The 18,137-nt window shown below is 36.9% G+C and overlaps 1 protein-coding gene and 1 long non-coding RNA gene across 5 annotated transcripts in view; one reads left to right on the top strand and one right to left on the bottom strand.

Moving 5' to 3' along the window:
- Positions 1-18,137, bottom strand: part of LOC105237171 — a 54,801-nt gene that overhangs the window by 23,000 nt on the left and 13,664 nt on the right. The gene's annotated exons all lie outside the window — the stretch shown is intronic.
- The window catches only part of C1H7orf31 (chromosome 1 C7orf31 homolog), a 35,469-nt gene that overhangs the window by 16,299 nt on the left and 1,033 nt on the right, over positions 1-18,137 (top strand). Inside the window, exons 3-8 of the mRNA XM_034669375.1 lie at positions 3,289-3,360; positions 5,470-5,499; positions 7,464-7,645; positions 9,271-9,359; positions 14,996-15,170; positions 15,464-15,555. Coding sequence (XP_034525266.1) covers positions 3,289-3,360; positions 5,470-5,499; positions 7,464-7,645; positions 9,271-9,359; positions 14,996-15,170; positions 15,464-15,555 — 640 coding nt within the window. The remainder of the gene's footprint in view (positions 1-3,288; positions 3,361-5,469; positions 5,500-7,463; positions 7,646-9,270; positions 9,360-14,995; positions 15,171-15,463; positions 15,556-18,137) is intronic.

The raw sequence follows: 18,137 nt of genomic DNA, 5'->3' as shown, positions 1-18,137 counted from the left end.
GGTGATATTCTCCTCTCTAGTTCAGTCATAATCATGTCGTGATAGTCCACAGTTATGCACTTAATGAAGTAAACCACCACCAACACCCCATATAGAGTAATAAGGAAATAAGGGGAAAGGGTGAATGAAAAAAATAAAACTAGTGAATACACATAAATATAATAAATGTTTTATGTTATAATCTTTTCATATTATAATTATATAGTATAGTATATAAAAACATACTATATAATTATCTATATATTAATATAATTATATATAACATGTATATATGTATATATAATAAAATTATATATATACATATACATGTATATGTATATATACACATATATAATTATAATAATAATATAATAATAATTATAATATAATTATATATATATATACATCCAAGTTCCCTTGCCCTCAGCCAGCACCTGAGCTGGTAGGAGTTCATTACCTGGTAAAGTGCCCCCCAGTTTTCTTCCTGAGAGATCTAGCAATTAATGGTTCTGCCTGTGTGAGACTGTTCAGTATTCCATTAACTTTATGCCACTAGAAGCAATACCACGAGGTGTCCAAAAGATTCTTTAGATTCTCCTTTTCCCCATCATTACATAACAGCACTCCTCTTACCCTTGACATTCAGGATCAATCATCCCAATCTACTTGGTATATATAATCCCTTCTTGCCTGTTTCCCCCAATCGTAAGGAGCCCCAATGACCACATCATCAGTTCAGCTTTCAATTCAATGGGACCATTGTGTTTCCTGATGAAGCATTTCTCCCTTGACCTCAAAACCAACAAAACTCAAGGTGGCTGGGAAGGAAGTAAAATCTTTCTCAAACGTAATAGTAAGTTTAACAGTGAGAGGTACCACTCCCACTTCCACCCTTCATTTTTTAGACCATCCATTCTGGCTATGGGAGAAACCATTTATTGGTCACTGGTTCAGAGCATGTGCCATACTCTGGAGGACAAGCGTCAGCCACAAATGAGTCTTCATTAGGCTGGTCTGCATTCTGTAAATATAAGACTAGTGTGTCCTTTAAATTCAATCAATGCCTTATTTCTTTGGTGGTAAATTGAGTTCCTTAGTCAAAAGTAGTATTTTTTAAGATGGCATACAATGAAGAAGGTATTCAGTAAAACCACTGGTGACGTAACTGGCAGAAGTAAAGTGAGAACGAAAGGGAAATCCATCTTTACATCTACTCATGTGGGTATAAATCATCTCTTTCATGATGGAAGGGGTCCAATGTAATCGACGCCCCACCAGCTGGCTGACTAGAACACCCAAGATTTTTCTCTATGAAATACTCAGGGTTAATAACTTCTGCTGGCAAACTCAGATGTGGCCAGGTCAGTTTGATGAGAAGTTCACGTTGCTGAATATACCCATAACTTCTGTCTTGCCTCCATGATAACTTAGTTTATGAAGGCACGGAGCAAGCACTGGGGTGACTGGAGAAAGCCTGATATTCACAGAGCTGGTCACTTTATCTACCTAATTATGAAGCATATCCTCAACTGTAGTGCTCCCTTGGTTAGCATTCTTTTGGGGTAAAAATAACCCTCACACTCTAGGACCATTCTCAGAGGCTGAGAAAGCAAGTTTTTTAGAATCTGTCTTGGGCAGATGAGATAAAAGATGGGTGTTTAAAAGATACTGGGGGCCACAAGTGAGAGTTGAGCACTACAGTGCATATTAAAACATTACAAGCACCAACAGTGAAGGCTAATGTAAACTATGAACTTTAGGTGGTAATGATGTAACAAATGTACCACTCTCATGGGAGATGTTAACCATGAGGGAGGTTTAGCATGTGTGGGGATGAAGGGTATACAGGAAATCTCTCTACCTTCTCTCAACTTTGCTGTGAACCTAAAACTACTCTAAAAAAATAAGTCTTTCTAAAAAAAATCAAAGACAAGGTCCAGTCTCTTTTGACCACTGCCCCACCAATCCCAGTTTCCTTCCTAGAGGGAACCACTGTTATCACTTTGGTATGTCTCCTTTCACATCTTCTGTTACACAATTACATAATTATACATGTGCCCATTGAAAATATATGTATTATATTGTTTATGTGTGGAATCACTGGATATATAGTAGTAGGCAACTTGGTTCTTTTCTTCTTTCTACAATCTAGAGACTGTAAACACAGATCTATTTAATTCTTTTTGATTTCTCTTTGTGTTCCACAATATAGATGTATCATAGACTATTTAGCCATTTTCATATTGTTTCCTCTTTTCCTTGGCATTAATTATATGTAACGAATATTCTTGTACAGGCCTCCTTGAGCTCATGCACAAATGTTTTTCTAGGGAAAATCCTTAGTGAAAGTTATAGATCACAATATATGAAATTTTAGAAATATAGCCCAAATGCTTTATATTCTCATGGTAGTAAGTAAAATATCCATTTCCCCCATACTCTTGGACAACTGTGTAATATTATCAAACCATAATTTTTGCCCATCTAGTAAGTATAAAGGTTATCTTGGTTATCAAAATGCATTTTTCTGGTTGATTACTTATGTTTTCTTATATATGGTCATTTATATTCCCTCTTCTGTTCTTATTCTTTGCCCATTTTATTGTCTTTTAGTTATAGATTCTTATTGTGTTCTAGATATTAATACTTTACATATCTTTATTGCAAAAATTTCTTCCAAACTTTACTTGAGCTTTTTTATTCCATCCTGTCCCCAAAAGTTTTTCTTCTGATGTTATCAAATTTCCTTTTGGATTTTGAGTTTAAAAGAAAAATCTAATTTAAAATGTTTTCACCATTTGGGGCGCCTGGGTGGCTCAGTCGGTTAAGCATTGGACTCTTGATTTCAGTTCAGGTCATGATCTCAGGGTTGTGAGATTGAGCCTGCATCGGGCTCTGCCCTGGGCAGGAAGCCTGCATAACATTCTCCCTCTCTCTCTCTCTCCTCCTCCCCATCACCTCCCCTCTCTCTCCCTAAAAAAAAAAGTTCTCCCCACCACAAAGAAAAAAACATATTCATGTATATTTTAATATTTGCATATGTTTTCCCAATTCTTTAGATTTTTAATCCATCTGAAATTATCTTCATGCATAGTATGAAATAGAAATCTACTCTTTTTCAAATGGCTAGTGAAATTTTCCTGCACTGTTTATTGAAAAGTAAATCCTCTTCCACTGATTTAAAATGCCACCTTTTTTCATATACTGAATTTCCATACATACATGGTTGTATTAGTCCATTTGTCTTTTACTATCTGATCATCACTGTGTTAATTTAAAAAGATGTTCAGTTTAATCTTTTCTTTTCAGAAAACTTCCTATTGAACAATTCTATTATTTGACGCAGAATAACAAAAGTGACATCTACGGAAATGATTCTTTGTAAGTTTGGGGTTTCTTTTCCTTATATTGGACCAAATAACTTTTTTAAGTGAAAATAGTTATATGATGAAAATGAGTTATATATAGGGGGCTAAAAAAGCCCCAAAATGGTATCTTTTAGAAAAAGTGTTCCTTTTTTTTTAGCAGAGATTTTTTTTTAAACAGAGATTAATAATAATAATTTAACAGAGATCATTAACAGTCAAGACCATAGAAACAGAAATAAAACAAATAAACCAAAACCCACTAAGAGTTTGTGGCATTTAACAAGAAAAAAATACAAAATATGGAATAGTAATGTTTGAAAGAGTTCACACAAGTCACCTGAGTCCATTTCTCTGCCTTTGACCTAATTAATCTAATAAGAATCTGTTAAATGTCTTAAAAGGTTCATAGGAAATGACCCAGCACCCTCAGCAAAATTTTTCATCGGGATCTTATGAGGACAGAGGTTCATTATGACAATCTACAAATAATCTGTAATAAAATTACTCCCTAAATCTCCTTTTTGGATAAGGAATAGTTTTTAATTTATCCTTTGCTTAGAGGAATTATTTTCCAGCATATTAAATTATTTTTGCTCTTTGAAATGGCTTGGTAATATATATTACAAAAGCATACTTTTTAATTTTCAGATAAAAATAAAACACTGACAACACTGAAGTAACAATGAAAATACCACTTCTTTAACTGTTAGAACCATTAGGAATGTTTATAAGAAGGAAGTTAATATAGAGTTCAGCCACAAGAGGGAGCCAAAAAGACATGAATTTTGCAGTTGCTAGGTTCTGTTTAATCCTTTTGGGATCAGAAAACTATGAAAAGTAAATGTAGAGTGCAGCAGTACAATAATGGACAGGTTCAAGTCAAGGAACTAGTGTCTCTGAGCATTTTTAAGTTTTATTCAAACTTTCAAACTTGTATTTTTTTAAAAAGCTTTCCTTTAATTTTTTTTTTTTCCATTTTGAATCAAATGCATTTTAGGTATACACTTGTCAATACCATAGCTAAATTTGTCACATGAGAAAAATTTCAGATGCTGATTTAATGTTTCATAGCCAACGTAGTAAATCAAGACCCCTGAATTCTTCATATTCATTGCCCCCCCCCCCCTTCCCCAACTCAACCACAAATAGAACTGGAAGACATGTTTGGTTTTTTTTGTTTTTTTGTTTTTTTAGTTCCAAGCCTACAAACCTGGAGTCTAAATAAAGAAAGATATAAACCTCTTAAAATTAATGGGAATTATGTGTTTATAATACACTGTAGACTCAAAAAATTATATAGTTTATGTACCACTTTCTAAATAAACATACAAAAATTGAATAGTATATTCCATTTTATGGATCTTTGCTATCAACAGGTAACACTGTATTCATTTTTCATGCCTGAAATACAAGAAATATCTTCATAGGCTGAAACTAAGTGTTGAATCCAATAAAAGCAGATGACAGTCCTTCTCTAGTGTGGACTTTGTTCCTGGGCTTCAGCATTATTTCTGGGCAGGCAGGGCTCAGAGTAATTAGTACATACACAGCTTTCAAATGAACTGATTCAGAAAAGACATGCCTCCAGGAACTTGTTCAGTTTTGTTGTAGCCTTTCTGTCAACTGGGCAATATTTACCATTACAAGAGATCAGCAATCCTAGGCAAAGGGACAAAGCACACACAGTACTTATATATCTTGTCCCACCAGGCCACACTTAGGTCACTTTAGGTCACGTAATTGCGCCACATGCATGGTGTCAGGCTGCCTCTGAGCACTCTGGCTGTTGCCTGATTATGAGGGTGAATGTCAGTAAGAACCAGAACCGTATTATCATTAGAAGCAGTCAGTCCTGCACCTGCACTGCAAATAGGAAATGCAAAATGTGTGGTGAGTGGGACTGAAGTTAGATGGATCGATAGAACTGAGATATGAGGATATCTTATCTTTCTGTCTGGTCAATATTCAGTGTTCCAGAAAGTCAATCAAGAGTATTATCTAAAGATACTGTAGTTTGAAAGTGGGATACATCATTATTCTTAAGCAAATTTCTAATAGGTATGTATGCTTTAAAAAGTCCTTAATATTAAAAATTAGGATTTATTTCCTGTTTTTATTCTAGGATGCCCAAACCACCTAATTCAACAGTAGGGTAAGTATATACTTATATTTCCCTTCCCTGTTCCAGTCAAGAAAAAAATATTGGCAATCCATATGCCTCAGATAATGTGAAGATAAATATGCCTTTTCAAGAAAGAATTTTTTTTTTAGCAAGTGGGAGAAGAGGCTGGTATTATATACCCTGCTAAACCTTTTTTAATAAACTTTTTAATTTAGTACAGTTTAAATCTGCAGAATTATTTGAAAAATAGTACAGAGTTCCTATATACCTCATACCCAGCTTCCCTACTAAACAACATCCTATATCAGTATTGGTATATTTGTCACAATTTATGAGCCAATACTGATGCACTGCTATTAACTAAAATCCATACTTTATTCAGATTTTTTTAACAAACAAAAATAACCTTTATAATATATACAAGATACTGAATGAAATCTCATATTATACATAGACTCGAGACACACTGAGTCCATACCTTGCAGGTCTTAGAGTAAAATGTGTTTTGCTAAATCATTATCAGATATAACTCAATACTATTAACTAGGAAATAGTTTCTAGAATCTGAGGTGGAAAAAATTTCTGCCTTAATTCCAAATGATCAGAATTAATCAGGCCTCTCCCTACCTTCCTAACTTCTACCTTTTATCCCTTCTTCACAAAGCCAAAATCCCGGCTACAGACAAAACCAGAAGGACCCAATAACTACGTATACACATTTTGCCAATTGACTTTCTATCAAGGGGACCAATCCCCAGGAAAAAAAAAATGGCTTATGAAATTTTGAGGATTCTTTTTTTGTAATTTAACATGATCTTGGCCTTTAGAATTTGTTTTCTAAATTAAGAAGTCAATCTCTACACTCTAGTCATGTCTTTGTGATGAGAACAAAACATAATGAAAACCAATGTAATGGCCTCTGTCAGGAAGTCCTTACCAACATCAGATTAGTAGAAAATGGGGCCGCCCTGCCCTGGCCTCTGGGAGCATGCTAGCATTTACTTAGCTTGTTGAGTGACCCTCTGATAAAGATTAGAGATAAAGCAGTTAGCACAAGTCCTGGCACATAAATGCTTTATTGTTTCCTGTTGTTATAGTTATTGCTGGGGTTAACTATTTCAAGGCAATGTCCTCTGAGTATAATTCCTATTCATACAGTAGTTACAATGTCTCAGGACCTCCCACATTACCCACTGAGATATTTTGTAGGGAGAGTGTACAAATGTGACCATTTTGTGAAATATTCATACCACATTTCCTTAAACTTCATCAAGTCTATGGGAAATGGCACTGGAAGTTTAAAAATTAATCCCTCATTGATTCCCCATTCCCACTGATTCTTCCATCTTTGCTCAACCTGACACATACTGGGAAAAAATCCAAGAGAATCAGGATGAATCTTCTTCCCAGATAAGTTAATTAGCACATATTGAGACAATCATTATACTCTATTTACTCATCCATTCTTTCCAGTATGTTTTGTGACTCAATGTCTCTGACTGTTGAATAATATTTGAACCCAGCCTTTCTCATTTAATTCTTCACTGGCCCCAGGTCTCTATCTTTCTTGCCCAGGTCCCCTATTTCCTGACCACTCCACCTGCAGTCCACCAAGGCTCTGAATGTGTTAAGAACTTCCCATAGAACATGGGCTTTTTACTAGACCTCATTAAAGCCCATCCCTTCCTGACTTAGACTGGACACTTTTTCCACGAGCAAAAATGTGTTCATTCCTGTTTTATTCACACAAATAGTTTGCTCAAACTATAAATGATCACTTATCTTCAAGCTGATTTGTAAGGGGAAGTGAATTCAAGTGGGATGGTTAACTGCAGAATCCACCAAGTTAGACAATGGGGACTCTGGCTCAGTCATACCCTCAGGGATTATAACAGTACCTGCCACAAAGAAGGATCCCAATAAATACTTGATGATTATTTTTTTTTCAATTGCACTTCTTTCTATTCTTTTTTGTTTGCTCAACTGAATTTCAGAGAAATCTGTTCCTCATATCCGATTGAACACCCGTACCACACACACATCTCCCGAGGTGCCATGTTCCCAACCTTTACGTCACCCAAGGATCTCTACACTGGCATTAAAGCCCGAAGCCAACAGCCATTTCCTCCCACTGTGCCAACGAAGGCTTATGATACAACGATTCTGAAAACAAGAGGTAAACTGTGATTTGATATTGGAACAGCATTGATTCTTCTCATATTTTAATTTTATTCAATAATAAAATTAAAGAAAGTAGGGCAAAGGACTCCAGTCACAAAAGCGTGACCCACCAGTAGATTATGAAAGTTGTTCTTAACTGTAGCTGCCCTTAAGAATCACCTGGAATCCTACCACAGACATCAGATTCTCTGCAGGTACTCTTTAACTTTTGTTCTTTATACAGAGCCAAACATTGTAGAATTGTTTTTATTTACCTGTATTTTCTGTTTTCATTTCCTTGCTGCTCTCTCTCATAGTTTAGCTTTTAAAGATTTCACCCTAGCTTAAGTGATCAGCACAAGGATCATATTTGGTTTAGATCATCAGGGTCTAGACATGGATATAGCAGTTGTGATGAAACTGAAAGACTATCATTGAAATAAAACTCGGAAGGTAATGGGAACAGTTTGTTCAGGTCCTCTTAAAACCTTGAGGCATCTTCTTCAGATGCAAACCTTGGGGTCTTTCCAGATGTGTTTTATTAGGATGGTAAGCCCATACGCTAGTCATCAAGACCCTCCCACACTAGACACCTTAAAACAGAGAAAAAAAAACTATGGAGAAAGATTGAAGATACTAGAGAAATGGTAACTGAAGGTGACAGAAAAGATGCATGGCCGGCAGAGAAAAACATCCGTTGAGTTCTTAGAGGACTTTAAAAAGATGAGTATATTGTAAAACCCTTATAAAAGACCTTTCCAAAAACTACTACTGCATTAGGTTTTCTACTCTTTTTTCACACTTACTTTAACTTTTCTTTAATAGAATTCAATGTATACGGGTTAAGAGTGCAGGCCCTAGTACCAGACTGCCTGAGTTTGAATTATTCCACTTACTAGCTGTGTGGTCTTGGGCAAACTGCATATTTTCTTTATGCCTAGTTTCATTTGTTAAAGTGGAAATAATAGTACCTTCCTCATAGTAATGTGATGATAGATATAAAACACTTAGTACAGTACTGGTACACGGTAAATGTTCACTAAATGCCAACCTTCATTCTTATTACCCTGCGGATGGATGTTCAGAGCATTCTTTAATGCGGAACTTATTACAGGACCAGAGGAGGCCATGCTGTGTTTGATAAAGCTTATCAAACTACCACTAATACCTAAGAAGCTAGAGTCTTTAAAATGTTCTCTTTCAATACCTTTCTGGTAAGCAAATACTAATTCTTTGTCCTGATATTTGGTCAGGAAAAGCCCAAATCAAGCAGTATAGAAATGAATTTGCTAAGCCTTCAGAGACCAGAAAGAGGAGCCAGGAAAATTTAAATTTAAAAGTTACAACTTACCTATGAATCCCTTTCATTAATCAGAGAGGTGCAGTACAGGGCTCTCTCATGCTAGAGACGCAGGATTAGAGACACAGGGGTAGAGACTCAATCTCACTGTGTGTGGCCCACGTGCTGCTCATTAAGGGGAGCAAGAATTCAAACAAAGCTATAATACAGTAGCTAAAATGTGTACCTGCATTACTCTCTACCTCCTATCATCTCGTTTCTATTTACTGCACCCCAAAACCGCATTCATAGAAAACAATTCTTGCATATTCAGGATAACAGCACTCTTCTGAAATTTTCAGGTAATCCTTACAGATACGAACTGCTTGATCTTCCAATGGATTCAAAGAAGAAAGCCTTGACTTGGCCAGGCCAGGGTGTATATTATGATGTAAGTATCTTTTAAAATGTGTGTTTAAAACAAAGTAAAAAATGCTTTTGCTCTACACATTTATAAAAACCCAAAAGATGGATTGTTTTATTTTCTATCTGGTTAAAAAACTTGAGATTTTGACCACGATTCACATTTTTTGTTTTCTTAGCTGATTTCACATACTTTGGGCAGTTATGTAACATTTCCACAATTACAAAAAAAAAAAGGTTCCCCACTGAAAGAAGGTGGAGGGCTGTGTTTCACTCACTGTGAATCCCGCAACTCTATTCTTATAATTCAGAGAAACTCCAAATATACACCGAGTAAATGAAAATTTTTCAGAAAGATTTGCAATTTATTGTCCCAACCATTATATTTGTGTAGAATCAAAAATAAAGCAGTGGCCACTGTGCATTGAGCAATTGCTACACACTAAGCACTTTAGATACAGTGTATCACTTAGCCCATACAATAACTCCTAAAGGTTAGCATCATCATTCCCATTTCTGAGGCTCAGAGAGTTTGTGGCTATCTTATAATCATAGAACTCAAGCTTGTCAGACTCCAGTCTCTGCTCTTAATCTCTGTACCAGGACTCCACATGGATAGGAAGAAAAATTTTAATCATGAAGGAAAAGATCTACACATTTGAAAATTATAACAGCTAACACTCATTGACCAATTACTTTGTGAGAGGCAGTACCAAGCATTTTCCATATATTATCCTCTTGCATCTAAGAATCTATGAGGTAGGCAAGAAACAATTATGCAAGGCTAGAAACATTTTAATTTTACTTGGGACGACCACTGTGGCAGGCCGGAGTGTGGTCCCTGCAGTGTCATATGGTCAACTCCCAAGGAAGCAATTTCGTGTTTGTTCTTTGTAAAGTTATACACCAAGAATAATCCTTGAAGAATCATCTAGCTTACTGGACTTCTTTCATTCTTTCAAGAAAAATCTATATCAAAACGACCCAGAAATACGATAAGTTATTCTCAAGACCATTCACATTATAGCCACAGTCTCCAGCTCTATGGCTTAGTTTCTTCTTTCAATCTCCCTCCCTTCGTACTGCTTAGGAAAATGCTGCTGTCTCCATATCTTGCCCCTGTGCAACAATCTTGACTAGCTGCCCTTTACCTAAGTGTAAATCCCAAGGCTTTAACTGAGCTCTAGAGACCCTTCAGAGTCTGGCCTTCCTTACTCCCTACAGCCTGGCTTAGTTCACTGGTCCTTGAACAGGTGGACAGCCATATCCCACTCCTGGAGTTATGACTCGGAGATCATGACCTGAGCCAAAATCAAGAGTCAGAAACTTAATCTACTGAGCCACCCATGTGCCCCTTGTAATCATCTTTTGAGAAAGATGAGATATAATAACCACAGAGATCAAGTGCTATAAACCTCTCCAACCTTTGACTATTTAAAATATTTTAACAAACCGTTTTCAAAGCCTAACTGAGCCTACTATCCAATTTTCCTTAACTGTAAATATTTGGAAAGATTGCTGGCATCCCTTGGAAAGAGCATCCACTCATATCACCCTTACAGAAGAGTGTAGTTTCCTTCTTGAACCATCAGCCATCTTTCTAATCTGAAGTGCCCATCCCCCTCCTAGAGATACATTCCTCATTCCTAGGACAGTTCTTTCTCTCCACAAGAACACCCATCATCCACACTCATCCTCAAATAACCACAATGGATTTGGCAAGGACACAGGTACCTCTTTTAGAAATGTGTTGTCAAATAACCGGCTGCCCACAGTTCACCTCTCCATCACCGCCAGCACCCTGGGCCCCACCCTCCCACCTGCTCATCTCCAGCAACAACCAACGTATCCAGAATGGGAAATAAACTGGTAGGTTCTCTCTTCTCTACCCTGCACGCTTCCCCATTTATGGTCTCACCCTGCCCCTCCACTCTTCCTCCTCCATCTCAGGCAGCCTTTCCTCCCATTGTGCATCCTGTTCTCCCTTCAACTCTCTCTTCCCAAGTCCTAGCTTGATACCAAAGGAAAGTATCTCTGCCAGTCTCTCATCTCTTATTTACACACACACACTCTCTCTCTCTTTCATGCTCTCTATTCATTTCGTATGTAAATGAAAAAATTCCTAATCACAGCTTCTTAATGTAAAAATGATCCACTAAGGAACCAGCATACCTAGTACTACGCTGTCCAAAGGGCAAAGTGGTCTCCAAAATATACCTGTTCTTGTTCCCCTATTAAAACTAATTAAGCACCATCATTCAAGACTAAAAACAAAAAACTCTATTTAATTTCCTGATTTTTTAAATGTGTTACACTAGTATTAATTTCTGCTATTTTGTGGCAACTCACAGTTTTGATGCTTACCACAGGCCCTTAGAAGCTTGCACATAGTCATGCATGTACTAGGTATTCAGTAAATGTTTATTAAGCAACTTACGAATTACAATGATTTTTATGGTCTACCGGGGAATGTAACTACAATTTATATGGCACTACTCCTCTGAAAATGTATCCCAAATTTAAAACAACTAACGTCACTCCTTTGTAAACTGGAGCATCTGCCTGATACTAAGATCTCAGGAACCGGAATTCCTTCCTGCTTTTGTACTTATCTTGCATATCAGACATAAACTTGACCCTGTGAATAGTACATTTAATCAATGAATTCCTATTGAGTGGATGGTTACCAGCAGCCCCTCTCTCACTATCTTCTCAGAATACTATTACCTTAACATACTGAAAATTGGCCAGCTCTCTACTCTCAAATATTCCTGACTTTTTTTTTAAAGATTTTATTTGTTTATTTGTCAGAGAGAGAGCGCACAAGCAGGGGTAGTGGTAGACAGAGGGAAAAGCGAGCTCGCCACTGAGCAAAGAGCTGGATATGGGACTCGATCCCAGGACTGTGGGATCATGACCTGAGCCAAAAGCAGACAGTTAACTGACTGAGCCACCCAAGCATCCTTATTCCTGACTCTTTAAACTCTTCCCAAGACACCAGAGGTTACAGCAAAATCTCACATCCCCTATTTTCTTCCTCTGTGCCCTTGCCTGCATTTCAGTACATCATCGCTGTTTTTTTTTTTTTTAAGATTTCATTTATTTATTTGACAGAGAAACAGACAGCCAGAGAGAGAGGGAACACAAGCAGGGGGAGTGCGAGAGGAAGAAGCAGGCTCCCAGCGAGCAGGGAGCCCAACATGGGGCTCGATCCCAGGACTCTGGGATCACACCCTGAGCTGAAGACAGATGCTTAATGACTGAGCCACCCAGGCACCCCATCATTGCTGTTATTTAAACTAGATTAAGACACAGGATTAATCCAGCCTGTTGGAACAATATTTGAAAAAAAAAAGTCCTTATTTCTTTTTTTTTTTTTAAAGATTTTATTTATTTATTTGACAGAGATAGAGACAGCCAGCGAGAGAGGGAACACAAGAAGGGGGAGTGGGAGAGGAAGAAACAGGCTCACAGCAGAGAAGCCTGACGTGGGGCTCGATCCCATAATGCCAGGATCACGCCCTGAGCCGAAGGCAGACGCCCAACCACTGTGCCACCCAGGTGCCCCAAAAGTCCTTATTTCTAAGTTGGCTTTGCAAATCATGATAAAGAGAACAAAGAATAAGCAAGCCATGTATTCACTAAAGGTTTATAGAGGTGGTTACTTAATACTTGAAACAGTCTTCTGTCAAGTGCCTTTTACCATGACTATTCCATACATGGAAAATGGGGAGCACTTCAACTTCACAGGGTTGCTATATTCAGCATCACCCTTAGATCCAGGAACTTCAGAAGGCCCCATGCCTTTAGAAAACCCAGCTCTGGCCTTCCTCTGGCTATATCCCTCCCTATGGCACAGGATGCTTACGGGAACAAAAGAATACGTCTATGAAGAGACCATACTCCCCAGTCTCCTGCCCCAGCCTGATGTTGGACTGCAGAAATCCTTGACAAAATGGCTTTGAACCCAGTACCAGTACTAGGGCCTTCATGAGGTCTCTTCCTCGGGTCCATCCTACCAGGGGTTGACACTGCTTCCAAGCTAGTATATACCTCTAGGTCAAAGGGGTGGCCAAGGGATGGCTGTTTGCTGGAAGCAGAGGTAACAGGTATAATGGAGCTTTAACCTGAGAGTCAGGGTACTCTCATATCCAAGACACTTCATAATTTGGGATAGAATTGGGGGTAGGAAGAAAGCCATATGGGATGTTGAGGCCAAGGGCCAGCAACTAGCACTTTCTGAACTACCATGTCCCAATACAGAATTAGGATAGTCTAAGAAGTTTAAATTTGAACTTGGTCTTCCAAGTTGTCATGAAGGTATTTTGTCAAGGTGGGAGAATGGAACACATCTTATTTAACAGCTTATTTGCTTAATTTATAAATTAAACTAGTTAGACTAATGGAATGTGGGCTCTCACTATACTCTAGCCCCAGGACCTGCAAATGTTAAGGGCGGGCCTGTCAGGACAAGTGCATAGTGTTCAAGAAAGTTAATTCCATACTTTCCACCACCATCGATACCTCGGCTCTTACTGTTCCTTTGGCTTCCCCATCTCTGCATGTCCTTAAAGGCCTATTTCTGTAACATGACATAACATGGCCTCTTGTCTTCTCCCTTCTTCTCTGCTCCCAGCCCTACTTCCCTGTTCACCTGGAATCAATCTCTTCCTCCTCTGAATTTACAAATAATTCTTTTTTTCCTTTTGTTTAACAAATAATTCTTTCTTAACCTCTTTTATAACAAAGAGTTACTTTCCATCTTACAGTCATTTATGTTCATGCCCTATCTCCCCTCTAGTCAGTATTCCTGGATGACTTCTGATCCATCCTTGTTCCCTGCCACTACTACCTTGCACATATAGGTACTCAGTAAATAAGTATTGAGTGTCATCAATCTGAGAAAAAGTGAATTTCTAAATAGCCAACAAGACTGCAAAGAAACTCACTCATTCATTTACTTTAATATATACCTTTTGAAAATACAAAAGAAACTCGATAGTAAACAGTTATGTCAACAGCATAAAAAATTTTATTTGAATTTGAGTGACTTCAACTTCATCAGAAATCAATAAAATGGGGGCACCTGGATGGCTCAGTTGGTAAAGCATCAGACTCTTGATTTCAGCTCAGGTCATGATCTCAGGGTCATGACTGAGCAGTGACCGGCTCTGCCCTGGGCTTGGAGTCTGCTTAAGATTCTCTCTCTCCCTCTCCTCATCTCCTCCTCCCCCGCTCTTAAAAAAACAAAGAAAGAAATCCATAAAATATATCAAATGGTGCCATTTCAGGCAAGGAAAGAGAAGTGGGAAGCACACAACTTTGTCTGTACTTAGCCAAAGGAGTACCTCAGAGCCCTTATCTCTAATAAGAGGTTCATGCAGGTAGAGTATTCCCAGGGACATTTCTCCAATGTATGTTATCAGACAGAGTCTTTACTAAAGCGAAAAACTTTTAGAAAAGACCTCACCATTCCTTTGATAAAATATTGTGTTTAAATCTAAATACAGTTAAGTTGCAGAATGTTAGTAATTAATGAAGAAAAAAAAATAGTATCTGACTTCAGCTTGGAATTTTCTTGACCCTCCTTTCTGCTGACAGTGAAACAGCCCTTACTCTACTAGATAACATTAACGACAATAACCTCTTATGTTCATGTTCTAGTTTCCTAAGTGTGTTGAGAAAAACAAGCCCGTATTCTACCCAAAACCTCCTAAAACCTTCGCTCCTAACACTTCTTTAAATTCGTGGGACCCTATTAGCTCTCTAAAAGAAGCCAACATACAAAGAAATCTTGAGAGGTCCCACTGGATCACTTCGTACACTCATGATTTTACAGGTATGAGTTTACTTTAATCCAAGTAAAAAGAACAAAATTAGAATATTTGACAAATGCTGTTACAAGCTTGCATGTTCTAGTGTTCTTCCCTGTTTCTTAATCTAAGTACTAATAGAAGTTAGGGTGGGTAGTAAGCTTTTCTTAGTGAGAAACTGGGAGGTAAAATTTGTTTTCAATTTATTCATTCTAATCATATTACAAAAGGAAATGGGTAAATTTTTCTATAAAAGGTCATTTAAGTATCATCCTTCATTTACTCTAACAAAGTAATAAGATGTGATGTTTCCATTAAGGTCTGGGGCCCATGAACCCCCTTGAACTGGATGATTACCATGAAAAGGAGGTAGCAGAGTTAACTGGACAGATAGGATTTGACCCAGAGCCTGTAAGTAATTGCAGTCAACTCTCAAGTTATTTAGGGGGAAAGCATCCAGGTGTTAGGCTCCTTCTTGCTTTGCCCACTTTTTCTTTGCTTCATGAGTTGTGGTGACCAAGCTGGTAAAGGAAAAATTTAACTCGTCTTAGAAGTTAATTCTGAATTGATCTGAAATGGTCTGAATACCCTTGTCCACTATTTCAAAGAACAGTTCCTATTCACATTTCCGGTGTTTTGCATTTTTTTTTTAAAAAGATTTTCTACTATGCTATTCTTCTAAAGTTTACAAAGGAGTTGGTTTACAAATGCTTACCCTTTAATTTAATGAAACTCTATGAATCTTTATATATTTGTATATCTTGTACATTATCACCATTTTGGAAGAGATAAAGACTTCTTCCTGATATCCACAAAAAATAATTGAGAGTTGGCCAAATTACAATTGAAAGCCAATAAATTCTCTGCAAATATCAATACAGATTTCTTTTTTTTAATAATTTTTATTTTGTTATTCAATACAGATTTCTTAATCGGCTATGTGAAATGGCTTGAAAGAAATGATCAAGCCCTTAGTGACAGAAATTATCATCTGTTGGCTTACTTATATACATGAAATAAAATAATGTAATAGTATACATATATGTTGTTTTATTCAGGGCCTAGATTTTATCCTATAAAACTACAAAGTTTATAAAATAAAATTAGTATTTTCAAAGATATAAATTGTGGAAAGACCCATAAAAAGTGACTGTAAGATATTTCAGTATGAACTCTTTTTAGACTGAACTCATTTATTTTACATTAGCTTCAGTATTTCCCAAGGTGATAAAAAAAAAAATCGTAACACCTGAAGTAGTTCCACTGTGCTTTATCATTCACTGGAGTGTTTTTTTATGTTTCACTTGCAGAAAATATTCTCTAATACTAGAAAACACCATACATATACTGACATTGTCAGGCATCTTCAGCCGCTATCCAGATTTCCACAGATTTGACCCTCTGGGTCCAGCCCCTCAGGAAGCAGCTTTATCATGTTTACAAAAAAAATACACATACAGTTATACAAAGAACGCTTGTCAAGTATATTATGTGCAAATTATTCTACAAGTAAATCATCAACTAAATTTTTATTAATAACAAGATAAAATATGCCTAAAATAGTTAAAGTTTAAAAGTAAGTTTTAGTGAATCTTGCTGGTTTCTAAAACACAAATAATGGACTCTGGGAAGGCATGTTTTAGTGATAATAAGTGTTGAAATATTTTGTTGTAGTAGAATGAAATAAAGATACTAAAAACTACTTCTTGCAAAAAAGGATACTGCAAAATAGGATATGATACCCTCTAGACTTTTTCTTTATGACAAATTTAACACAGTATTCAAAGAGCTGGGGTTTCTTTTTTTCTTCATAGTATCTACTCAAACCTGATTGGCTAACGTTTGTAACATATTTGTCAATAACAGATGGAAATTCCTCCAACTTCGAGCAAATTAGCATCCAAGAAGACACTCCTAAGTCCATTTTGTTTCTAAATCCAAACTACAGTTACAATCTTCTCACCATTCTTATTTATTTTATCTCTACTATCAATTCCATCCTCATCATCCATCCATTCTTTTTTAGTTTTTCTTCAACATATTGTCATAAAAATGTTCAAACATATGGAAAGTTGAAATAATTTTACAATTAACATCCATGTATCCACCACCTAGATTCTACCATTACCATTTTGCTATACTTCTTTTATCACATAATCTATCCATCTTTCCAAATCCCTCCAACCATCCATCAACACACTTTATTATGTTTTATGCATTTCAGAGTGAATTGCAGACAACAGGATACTCAGCCTTAAACATTCAGCATGCATATCATTAAACAGAGTTCAATTTGTTGCAGTTTTTAAGGCAAAATACACATTCAACGAAATTGCACAAATTTTAAGTACACATTCAATGAGTTTTGATAAATGCACAACTTTTGCAACCCAACCACCTACAGATATATTGAACATTACCATCATCCCAGAATATTTCCACATGCCCTTTCCTCATCAACTCCTTGCTCTTCCTCCTGTCCCACCACCACAGGCATATATTAAATAATATATTAATAACCTTTTAAATACACACACTACTTTTACAGTTACCAGACATGATCCACAATATTTGTAAAACATCTCAAAAAGCACAGATATGACACGCTCCCCACAGACCAGCACCATCACTAGCCTCAGCATCACCCAAGATGCTTGTTAAAAAAGCAGATTCCTGAATCCCACTACAGAACCTCTGAATCATACAATCTCAGATGATCAAGCTTAGGAATCTCATTTTCTCCCAGCTCCAAAGCTGATTTTGATTCAACCAAAGTTTAAGAACCCTTGGGTTGGCCAAATAAGAAAGGCTTTCACTGAGATTTAAATAACTGCACATAACTGTTAACATCGTCTGTTGGGGATGGCAGAAGCCTTGCTCCTGAGATTCTTTCAATATCTCTGAATGTTTGAAAACAAAGAGTTCCTATATGTAGGAATTTTTCTACAGCCAAGTAAAAATATCTATCTCCCTTCCATATTAGCAAAAACCAG

The sequence above is a fragment of the Ailuropoda melanoleuca genome, chromosome 1 (genome assembly GCF_002007445.2).
Source record: "Ailuropoda melanoleuca isolate Jingjing chromosome 1, ASM200744v2, whole genome shotgun sequence".
NCBI classification, from domain to species: Eukaryota; Metazoa; Chordata; class Mammalia; order Carnivora; family Ursidae; genus Ailuropoda; species Ailuropoda melanoleuca.
This window is presented reverse-complemented; position numbering and strand designations above follow the sequence as displayed.